A 12139-nucleotide genomic window follows, 5' to 3' on the forward strand; every position below is an offset into this window, starting at 1 on the left:
GCTTCATATAGCTGAAAGAGAATAAATCACCTAGTTGCTTCATGCCTAAGGTAGAATTAAAACTCAGGGTCTTCTATTTTTGGCTTAATCAAATCAATTCTTGTAAGTCCTTTGTACCCTCACCTTCACCGAAATTTGGATGATGCTGTTGTAATCAAATTTAAGAATAATTAAATCAATCACATATTCTTCTGTCTCTGCTGTTTTCTTCTTTATCATTTTCCTTGTGTCAAACTGGATGTACGTTGACTTGAATCATAAATAATAAGAAGTTGCAAAAAAGTTTGAGAGACAGTATATATATTCATATTCAGCCAAACTTCAATAAAAAACAGATGATAGCAGATGTTTCTGTATAACTTTGCTGCTGATTTTACTATGAACTATTTTAATTTTGTAATAAATTAATAAAGCTTATTTTTGTTTTATGTATGTTGGACAATTCAATATTCAAAAAGGCACACATAAGGTCTGGGCTCGTCTTATTTTTGTGATTTTTGAGCTGAATTAACAGGACTTTTTCACAATGTGTTACAATAATATAGATTTGTTAAAAATGTATCCTGGATTATTAGAATATCAAGAATTTATGATGTCTTATTAGCTAAATAAAAAAATATAGCCAACAGTGGATTGCTGATATTTGTTATTTATCAATGCTTGATATTTTTTTATGTCTTAGGATTTTTCAAGTAATTTGACATTTTAATTTTTTTTAATGAGGTTCTTTTTCTTTTTCCTTTCCTTTTTGTTTGTTTTTACTTCTAAAAAAATGCGTGCTACTGCATGGGTACAAATCTGTTATGAAATTGATATATTAAAATATATGAGGAAAGAAAATCCAAAAATAAAGAACACTGGTCTGAAAATGTGATATAATTCACATATTTATCTAAAGTAGGGGTTGGAAGTAATATTTTAAGATTTGAAAGCAACAGCTTAGCCATCCAGCTCTTATTAGGAATGCTATGGTGTTGACACTAGAATGGTGTGGATTGATTGATTGATTTTGCTTTTGAATTTCCCCCTTTTTTAAAGGATGAGATTGAGATCCAGACCACAAGAGTCAAATTGCTGACATTTCCTCTTTAAAATATCCCTAAAATCTGAAAAATGGTTGAAATATGCCACATTTTGAGGCTCAATCTACCCTAACTAACTCTTTTATATTCTTTATTCTTTTTATGTTATATGTTTAATATATGTATTTAGTGTGTCTTCATTGGCCAAATGGGGGGAGGTATTTTTATTCACCCTTTTTCACTTAGTTTGCAGGTTTTACTTATAGGGTTTTTTGTTTTAAACAAAGTACATGCTAAAACAGTCCTAAAATTTGTATTTGTATTTTTGCTGACTGTTGAAACATATACTCAAATATTAAATTTTAATTTATAGTTCAGAATAATTATTTCAAGATAATTGCCCTGGATATTCAAAAATGCCCTTGTGAAAATGTATTACTGTGAAATGATTTGTTGTATAAAATCAAAAGAAATAACTTTAGTTCTCTTTTACTCCTCCCACCCCCTGTCATGTAGGCAATATTTGAAGTCATCTCTTCAGAACATTCATATCTGCTCAGTCTAGAAATTCTGATTAGGATGTTTAAGAATTCCAAAGAACTGAGTTCTACAATGACAAAGACAGAAAGCCATCATCTTTTCTCCAATATTACAGATGTCTGTGAAGCAAGCAAGAAGTAAGTTTTAAACAGTCTTTTATCACCAGAGTTAGCGATATGCATCTGGTTGTTGCTTGCTTCCAGGAATTTTTAAATTCTCTCGTGTTTATATTGTTGGCAAGTACATTATTGCTGTATTTCTTTAGAAATTCAGTTGAAGGACAAATTTATAAAAAGTGATCGAGGAGGTCAAATTTTGCAGTGTTAACTTGTAAAGAAGTCAAGAACTAAATCAAAGGAGCTTTTAGCTATTTTCTATCTTTATTAAGATGTATCAAAATCAATGGAGCTTAACCAAGCATGCCTGCTAGATAAAAGAATGTTCATGGGAATGATTGTCTTAAAAAAAATTCTTAAATTTTTTTTACTGCCTGAAATGTTGTCTGTCTTTGCTATAAGATATACAATGACATTCATGGAGCACCCTGGATATTTGTTACACAGATCCATTATAATAGATTTATACTGTATATGTGCTGTGTTAATCTTTTGGCAGACAGTGTAGTGCGTAATACAAATACTGTTGAAAGCTTTGACAGATTTTTTCAATTAAGGCATTTCTAGTTTCCAATCGTATCTTTTCTGATCTTAAACCAAACAGCTTTTGCCAAACCCTTAAGAGATGTGTGGGAATCATATGCGTAAAAGATTAACTCATTGGTAGATACTGTTGTAAAGTTGGGAATTTGATAACTATTAATTTTAATGTTGCTGGATATTTTGATGATTCTTTAATTTGTGATCTAAATTATATTTGTAAATTCCTACAGGTTTCTAATCATGTTTGGACTAGTTTATACTAAAACATAATCTTCTGAAATAGAGTCAAAGTTACTATTTATCTGTTATTGTTAGATTTTTTTTTGTCAGTCATTTATTTATTTATTTAATTTTGTCATAACAATATACACAAGCATCACACAAAAAAATTATATAATATATAAACATATATGAGGAGAAACAAGGAAGTATAAGTATGAATATATATATATATATATATATATATATATATATATATATATATATATATATATATATATATATATATATATATATATATATATATATATATATATATATGAAAAGAAACAGTAGGACAGGAACGGTAGGTTTGTGCTCTTATGCATGCCCTTAAAGTCCTCTTAGGAATGGGGTGAGGTCAACAGTAGATAGTTTTTGGTTAAAGCTTTTGAGGTTATGAGAAAAGACCACAGTCAGGTAATGCATTCCAAGCACAGATAACTCTGTTACAGAACAGAGTTCTGCAATCCAGATTAGAGCGGTTGACATTAAGTTTAAATCTATCGATAGCTCTTGTATTATTGCAGTTGAAGCTGAAGTAGTCTTTAACAGGAAGGACATTACAATAGATGATTCTATGAGTTAAACCCAGATTGGTGTACTATGCTGGAGCCAAGGTAAGGAAATCAGAAGTTAAGAAAGAAATGCTCTTATATAAGAAAATGATCATAGAGTAACAGTATAACCTTGGGCATTGCCTAATCAAAGAACTCGGAGTCACTTGTACCATTTTTGCTTTATCTTGGCTGATATCTTTGTCACCTAGAACAGTTGCATCATTGTGATTTATTAACCTGTTGTTTTATATTAAACTGGTATCTAAATATAGAAGTTACTTTCTTTTTTGCTGTAACAGGGACATGTTCAAGTCTCTAATATCCATAAAACTTTCATAAATAGCTGATTTGTTAATAAACAAATTGGTAGGTATTGCGACCAGCCCATATATGTTTTTTCGTATATCTGGTGAGGATATTGCATTTCATCTCTGTATAAGATACATATTGTGGGATGTCCCTGGAATATAATCACAAAACTTTTAGACCATTGAATAGGGATGTACAGTGCTGTACAGTGCTGTTTCCATGAACATCTTTTCCCGCACACAGGAAGACCATTTATGTATTTATGGCTATTTAGTACTTTAATGATGTATTCTTTCTGTGAAACAGATTTTCACAGTAGAATAGTATGGGCTTCACAATTTTGTATTTCTGGTGCTCTATTTCTGATATGCATTCAGTTTCTTGTCATTCATAACTTGTTTTCCAGTTCCAAGTACATCAAGCACTATGAGAAACCAAAACCAGATTGTCTCCAGCAGAGAACTGTACAGATCTGCTTAATATGGCATGCATAGGTCTTCAAGTTAACAACAAGCATAAATTTACAACAGCTATTATATTAATATATAGGACATCTTCCTTGCTTACATGAAGCAACTCTTAACTAGAAATAATTTATTAAGTTAATGTAGTTGTGTCAGTTGGGGCATCATTTCAGAAATAGTTCCTTACCAGTTTTCTCAATGCCTTTAACAATGACAGAGCTTCTAATATACTGCCTTCACTGGAAAAAATCTTAAAAATTTAGAGGTGTGTCTGTCTTGAATATAACCCCTATATATCTGGATAGCAATCACATTTCTAAAACCTGGCATGTAGTGTGTGTAGACTTTTTATATCCACTGTATGCACAAAGAAAAGGCATTTGTCTTGCTGGTCAGCGAAAGTAATCACCATCCATTTGGCATTATTGAGAATAAAATATTTAGGAGCTACTACTTTATGTAACATTTCTGTTCACCAAAAGTAAGTAAACTCCTATTTCAGCCTCATATGAGAAATAAAAGAACCTAATTTAATTCAAACATTCATTTTTCTGAAACTAATGTGTTTTCATTCAGTTTCTTATAGTTGTTTGTTGAGTAGCCCGTAAAATATGTTCATTTATCTTTTGAATGCAGTCTCTGCTGTAGTCAATTTACTCTTCACCTTCCATCCAGAGAGACAAATCTCAGAGTAATTTTTACTTGCCATTATGGAAAGAAAGTGTGTTAATGGTTTTCAGACAGTTAGGTCAAGGTTCTACATAGAGTATATAAGGATAGGCTGTCTAGCAACTTCCAGTTGTTTGGATGGAAAGACAGTTAAGGATCTCTTTGCTTTTAGGTAACCTCAAAGTTTTTTAGATTGTGATTAAATGTATTCTTCAAAAATCTTCTGTTCATTTCAGGTTCTTCACAGAGCTTGAAGAAAGGCATCGGAGCAACATCTTCATAGATGATATCAGTGATATTGTAGAAAAGCATGCTACATCAACTTTTGACCCTTATATAAAATATTGCACAAATGAAGTCTATCAACAGCGGACACTTCAGAAACTGTTGTAAGTAGTGGAAACTACTATCGCTGGAATTGCTTGGGGAATATTATGTTATGATTCATGTATAAATTTGGTTTTTGAAAAATAAATATTTCAGCCAAAGGCGCACAGAACGCTGTTACCTTCTCACCAAAGGTGGCCCCTATTTTTCTATGAGGACAATAAAGGAGACAATAAACTGAGTTTTTAATTTTGCTCAAGTGATTCCCCCGGATTAATTTATTTCGTATTTCTACGAAATACGAAATTGTCCTTTATCTACAGGCATCTTGGGTAAACTATGAATATAATTGTAGGTAAAAGTAAAAAAAATGTTTAAGTCACAATTGTTATTAAAAGTTTTTGGTTAATTTTCCATTAAAAAATCTTACTGAAAAGTTTGTCATATTAACACCAGAAAAAAAATAGATTCTAGAAAAAAAATAGATTCAGAATAGGTTATGAGATAAGCTACTATAGATAACGTATAGCTGTAGCTTCACAATAAATTGTGCTTTTGCAATGTCTCTTGACTTTAAGACAGATGAAAGAGCCTCTGTGGTAACTAATTATTTTCTTTGAGTTGAAAATCCATAAGCAACAGTTTTATAAATATTACCGCATTTTAATAGAAGATTAGTAGAAAATTGGGGACACGGTGGCTTAGTAGCTAAGACGCTGAGCTTGTTGATTGAAAGATCAGCAGTTCAGCGGTTCAAATTCCTAGTACCGCATAACGGGGTGAGCTCCCGTTACTATCCCAGCTTCTGCCATTCTAGCAGTTTGAAAGCACGTAAAAAGTATAAGTAGAAAAATAGGGACCACCTTTGGTGGGAAGGTAACAGCGTTCCATGCGCCTTTGGCATTTAGTCATGCTGGCCACATGACCACGGAGACGTCTTCGAACAGCGCTGGCTCTTTGGCTCTGAAATGGAGATGAGACCGCCCCCTAGAGTTGGGAATGACTAGCACATATGTGCGAGGGGAGCCTTTACCTTTACCTTAATAGAAGATTTGTGGGATAGTCTTATGAATTTTGGCAAAACCCTAATTTATTAGGTGTGATTGTTGGCATTAGTTTTTATCTTTTCAAGAAAGCTGTTGGCAAACAATTTTTTTCAGACAAAAACTTAGTCTTAAATGCATCACCTTTATATTTAATATTTATAAAATCGTTGCTATTTTGGACAGAGCAACCAATCCATCCTTCAAGGAAGTATTATCACGGATTGAAACTCAAGAAGAGTGTAGGAATTTACCAATGATATCCTTCCTCATTCTCCCAATGCAAAGGGTTACCCGGCTTCCACTGCTGATGGATGTAAGAGCAGCTTATTTTTAATTGTCCGTTCTATTTATGATTGTGTTTATATATGTAATTTTGCTGTCATAATTTATAATTATGTAATCACTTATTTGCTTATCTATCATATAAACTGCTGAATTGTCATAATTTCAGTAATTTAGAATTGGCCCAGAGCAACCTGGGAAATACTTTTGCTGGGGCAAGTAAACATTCTGCTAGGGTATATGATTTTCAGAGGCTTCTGTGGAATTATAAGTTTTTACATAAAGTATAAAATCCTTTTTTTTTTTGGTCCTTTTCTGCTGGTTGACTTTAATAGGACTATTTAGTGCTATTTTCTTTTCAGAAGATTATATTTTGCAAGAAAAGTGCTGCAACAATTCTTATAAAAGTTTTAGAAGAATTTTAGGCTTAAGAATGTGGAAAATTATTTCCTAAAGCCTTATGGGCTAAAACATAAGGTAGTCATGCTTAAACCTATTGTCACAATGCCATAGTACCTAATAATATTTATTTAGTTTATATGCTTGACCTTCTCACTTGTAATATGACTCAGGGTGGCATGCACAATTTAAGCACAAACTAACTAATAAAATCCAATCATTAAAGCCAATTGAAATAGTTACAAATTACTATAACACAAAGACAAGAAGGAATGTTGACTAAACTAGCCAGTTTGTGTAGTGGTTAAGGCACCAGACAACAAACCAGGAGACCATGAGTTAGAACTTAACCTTAGCTATGAAAGCCAGCTGGGTCATTTTCTTTCAGCCCAACCAGTTGTGGGGAAAATAGGAAGAAGGTATGTTGGATATGTTTGCCATCTTGAGCTACTTGTAAAAACAAAAGTGGGATATAAATTAAATAAATGAAAGTTTATTAATAAATATTAATAAAATTAATAAATAAATATTAATAAATAAATATTAATAAAAAGCTATATTCATAAATAAAACACAAGACAGAATTGGTGAGAATGAGTGGTCAGGATCACCCAATGAATTCTGTCAGCAAGAGTTTTGAATCTTCTGCCAATATAACTTGGTATGCTAAATTATGTATTAATACATAATTACTATCATTTGGCCTGCAAAACCAACAGTAATGGTTCTTTTTATTCCATTAAGGCTCTAAAAACAACATATTACCAGGCACAGTTTTATAGCATTTTGGCTTCTCACAAAAAAAAACCCCTTAACTCCCTTGTCATTAGAAATATACCAGTGTGAGATGTTTGCTTTGGTGTTCTTTTATTTTCATAGCTTGCTTATAAAAGCAAGTTAATAAAATGTTGATTTAATGGTCAGACTGTTTTTATTATGTTCCTTTAAAAGAGAAAATGTTAATTTGCATCTTGTTCTAGATCTAACCATCTAAATGTTCTCAAAGACTTCAGTATGCAGATCTTTAATACCTTGTTAAAATTGAACTGGAGAGGCAGGCAGATAAAGACATTTGTACTTGAAACTAAAAAAAAAAAAGAATGAAAGATGATGTTACCAACTCATTACATTAAATATTAAACGTGAAATTTAAGTATTTCCTGGGAGAAAAAAATATATTTCGGAACAAGATGTTTTGGTGATCTAGAAAATAGTATATTTTGATTCATCAGAAGGTAAACATTTGGATAAAATTCATAATACAGATTTGCAGATACAAGTATCGTTTACATTTCCCTCTCACTAATTAAAAAAAACTCCACATTTCTAAATTGGAGAATTTTTTATTTCAGACAATTTGCCAGAAAACACAGAAAGATTCTCCAAAACATGAAGTTTGCAAAAGGGCTTTAAAAGCAGTAAGCAAGGTATGTTTAAATTCTCTGTACAGAATACAATGTGTTTATTGCTGACATTCTTTTGTGCATGTTTAGAAGTCAGAATTCCATCTATAACTTCCTCAAAATCTGCTAAGTAGTCTTACAACCACAGTTGAGCGCAAAATTTCCATTATTAAGCAAGACAGTTGCTAAGTAAGTTTTGCCCCCAGTTTATGACCTTTTTGCCACAGTTGTTAAGTGAATTACTGCAGTTGTCAAGTTAGTTATATGGTTGTTAATAAGTGAATCTTGGCTTCCCCATTGAGTTCGCTTGTCAGAAGGTCGCAAAAGGTGATCAGATGACTGGGGCACTGGAACCCTCAAAAAAAAAAAAAAAAGCCAGATGCCAAGCGTCCAAATTTTGATCATGTGACTGTGAGGATGCTGCAATCCTTGTAAGTGTTAGAACCAGTCATAAGTCATTTTTTTTTTATGCTGCAGTAATTTCAGTTTCTAAATGAAAGGGTGTAAGTTGAGGACTACCTATATCAGAATTTCACTGGGCAAATCTACCTTTTGGGGGGTAGAGTTTGATTTAGAAAAATTGTTCATTGTCTCTAGGAAAATGATGATAGCAGAAGAATGAAGAGATTCCCAGGCAGTTAACTGACCTACTGGCTTAGCAAAATGAATTGCATTGTTCAGTTATGGTATAGTCAGATTTGTTTCTGTAAGTTATAAGTGGTATAGGCATATCTTCAGAGTAATCCGATACAGATATAGTAGTGTCAGAATGTATTAATGTTTACTACATTTCACATTTAGAACACATTCAACCATTAATCTTACATACATATTGATTCTCAATTCATTTCCTTTAAGGACTATCCTAAAATTATGTACTGATCATATAAACTAGAATTTATGATTAGTTATCTACCACATTAATATTTGCAGCAGAATTTTGTTGCAAGCTAAATATAGGGCCAATTCTTCGTTTAGCTTAGCACTCTCTGAGCCTTTTGTATTTCTAGACGTGCATAGAATGTTGAAAGAAGGAAGAGAAAAATGGCAGTGTTGATAGGTTCATTGCTGTTGGGATGATGGGCTCTATATTTTCGGCTGCTAATTTTTGCAGCCTAATATGGAATCTTCCTCTTATGCCAAAGGACAATTGACAATGTCATAGCTTGGACTTCTGTAAGAAGCACAAGTAATTCTTCTCCATTGCAATCAGCAATCATTGAGAATCTGAAAAAAAGGAACAAAAATGGTTTCTGGCTGAAAATGGAAAATTAAATCTGATTGTTTCCCCCAAATTTTCATGATAATGAGATGAGCCTGTTTTCTCCAAACCTGGCAATTTGTGAATTCAGTGATACTGATCATTCAATGAAAACTTGTAAAATATTATAGATGATCAGTGGTATAAAATTATATAGGAATATGGTGCTAACTTTCTCCCATGCTGGGTAGAGAGAATAATAGCCATATAGATCACAGGACCCTAGTTGCATTAAGAACTCTTAATAAAACAATATTTATTAGAAGTAAAAAATTAGTCTCCTTAAGACCCAGTAATTTTTGTTGCAAATTATTACTGGTGTTAACATTTTTCATAAAATATATAGAAATAGAAAGGGGAACAATATAAAACCTTCATTCAAGAATGATTGTTGATGATTTATGATGATTACTGCATGTTATATAATGTAATCAGTATTGTAAGAGTTCTAAAAAAATTACATTTTACATACTGTGCAGAAGTATGTAAGAAGACAAAATAGCATTCTCTTGACTGATACTATTAGCGTATATGGAAGTCACTAAGTTATCAATTGATAAATCTGATTTTATCTTTGGCTCATAAAAATTGCTTCTAATGGCTTGCTAACAAATACTTTCCAGAAAATGTGTGCCTCTTGGGTCTTTTAAAAATGCCTTTATCTTCATTTTTCCAAATTACTCATTACTTGCACTGAAATTCATTGCTACTGAAAAAAGAAAATACTTTAATATGCCTCCTACACATAAAATAGCTAGAAATAGAAATTGAAATGTAACTGCTTTGTATCTAAGTACTTCCAGATGAATTTTTTCTCAGAAACGATATGGTTTTTCCCCCCCTGTTTTTCTTTTCTTTTTTTGGGGGTGGGGGGTGGGGGGAAGGAGAGTCCAAAGTTTTTGGAAAAGAGAACAGGCTTTCCCAAAGGTATCTTCAGAAAGTTGGGTAAGGTTGCTACTGGGTATACTAGTTTTATCTTGGTAGCAATTAGAAAAAGTTGAAAAAATTTTCAAGCAACATCTGGTATTCCTTTTCATTAATGGTATAGTTGGGAAATGGATTTAACTATATAGATTGGAAATAAACAGAATCAACATTTTGTGTTATTACAATTTTGAAGTTGCCCTTTGCAATAGAAATCAAAAAGGACAAAGGGAAAGCTTTGAAAACTTGCTTTTCATTTCTCTGGCACTGAAATCCTGTGTTTCCTTGGTAGTAAGGAAAATAACAAATCTTACATTAATTTTTAAAAGTAGGCCGGTGGTAATACAAAAATGTCATTGGCATTTTACAGTTGAGAGTCTATAGACTAGAGCCATGATGGCTAACCTATGGCACATGTGCCAGAAGTGGTACACACAGTATGTCTTTCCAGACATACGTGCTAGGGAGCTGCTCTTCCAGGTTCTGGCGCACACGCGGGAGCACCAGAAACTGGAAGAGCAGCTCCCTGGCACACATGCTGGTCTTCACGTGCGCATGCAAGCCAGAAACCAGAAGACCAGGTGACTGGACGCATGTGCACCCTGGAAACCGGAAGCTCAGCTTCCTGGCATGCACATGCATGCTGGGAAACTGCTCTTCTATTTTCCAGTGCTCCCACATGTGTGCACCGGGGAGCTGCTCTTCCGATTTGTGATGCTCCCCCGCATGTGTGCGCGCGTGCATCTGTTTCGGCAACAGGTGCCGAAAATGTTCGCCAGCACTGGACTAGAGTGTCTCAGGGTTCAATCACTTATTCAAGAGGAGATCAAAAGGACTTAAAGGGTGAGGGTGCAACCTGGTCAGATTAAATATCAATGTATGGAGAAATGTTGAGATGTTTGATTTGGGGCCCTGCCTGTTTCAATGCTGGTGGGGTTGTCTGTTTATGTTTTTATTGTTGTTTCTATGAATCACTCAGAAACATATGGGCTATAATATATGCCTTGTAAATAAATATTCATTTGGGGGAGAACTAAGCATAAATTAGCAGTCTAATAATAGAGAAAAGAAAGTACAGTGCACAAACATACAATAAAAATAAAAATGAAATAAGCAAAATAACCATCTTATGCTTACAATTCACTACCATTCAAAGCACTCCCTCGTCTTATACTAGGTGGAAAAAATGGTCCTCAACAGCTAAGGCCCAGGAGATCAGTGCCAGAAAAACCTCTGTGAAAGTGGAAGTGGATTGGATGGCAATCATGAAAGGACAGGAACTATTTGATCCTATTCAGTTTGATTGAATGGGTAGGTGAATATAGGAGAAGGCAGATGTTGAGCAACATAGGGCTGTGGAAGTGATAACCAGCAATAGTTTCCTTGATTCATAGATGGAAACTGACAGAAAACCAGTGCAGATTCCAGACCAGAGAAGTCAAATCTGGTACACCAGATACATACATAACTGCCTGGGCAATTGCAGTTTGTACCAGCTGTAGCTTCTGGATGTCGAAGTGCATCATAGTTGTTCAAAGGGGAAAATAAGATATGAGTGGCCTTAAGAAGGTATAGACAGCCAGTGTCCTTGGATTTGTGCCTGTATGTTAGAAGGGGCCTGTCAACCCCCCCCCCAAAAAAAAACACGCCAGGAATCCTGTTTTTATGAGTTCCTTTACTAAGGAAATTGTAAGCAGTGCCCTTTTTAAAAAAATGGAAGTAGCATTCATATATTGTTTGTAGAAAAGGCTATTTAATTCAAAGATAGCTGCACATTAAAAATCTTTTACTGATTCCCTTATTGTTACATACAGTATCTCTAAAATATGGGACTTTGTAAAAAAAAAAAAAAGTAAATTTTTAATACTGAATGCAAATGTGTTCGGTTGACATGGATGTCTTTTTTTTCCAGTTGGTTCGTCTGTGCAATGAAGGTGCTCGAAAAATGGAAAGGACAGAAATGATGTATACCATCAATTCCCAGTTGGAATTTAAAATCAAGGTAGGATACCTCCT

At 33.5% G+C, this 12139-nt stretch overlaps 1 protein-coding gene across 3 annotated transcripts in view; it reads left to right on the forward strand.

Moving 5' to 3' along the window:
- Nucleotides 1-12139, forward strand: part of ARHGEF26 (Rho guanine nucleotide exchange factor 26) — a 52015-nt gene that overhangs the window by 21929 nt on the left and 17947 nt on the right. For all 3 annotated transcript variants that reach the window (XM_058188513.1, XM_058188515.1, XM_058188514.1), the window contains exons 6-10: nucleotides 1539-1699; nucleotides 4718-4870; nucleotides 6038-6167; nucleotides 7888-7962; nucleotides 12036-12125. In XM_058188513.1, coding sequence (XP_058044496.1) covers nucleotides 1539-1699; nucleotides 4718-4870; nucleotides 6038-6167; nucleotides 7888-7962; nucleotides 12036-12125 — 609 coding nt within the window. The remainder of the gene's footprint in view (nucleotides 1-1538; nucleotides 1700-4717; nucleotides 4871-6037; nucleotides 6168-7887; nucleotides 7963-12035; nucleotides 12126-12139) is intronic.

The sequence above is a fragment of the Ahaetulla prasina genome, chromosome 6, assembly GCF_028640845.1.
Source record: "Ahaetulla prasina isolate Xishuangbanna chromosome 6, ASM2864084v1, whole genome shotgun sequence".
NCBI classification, from domain to species: Eukaryota; Metazoa; Chordata; class Lepidosauria; order Squamata; family Colubridae; genus Ahaetulla; species Ahaetulla prasina.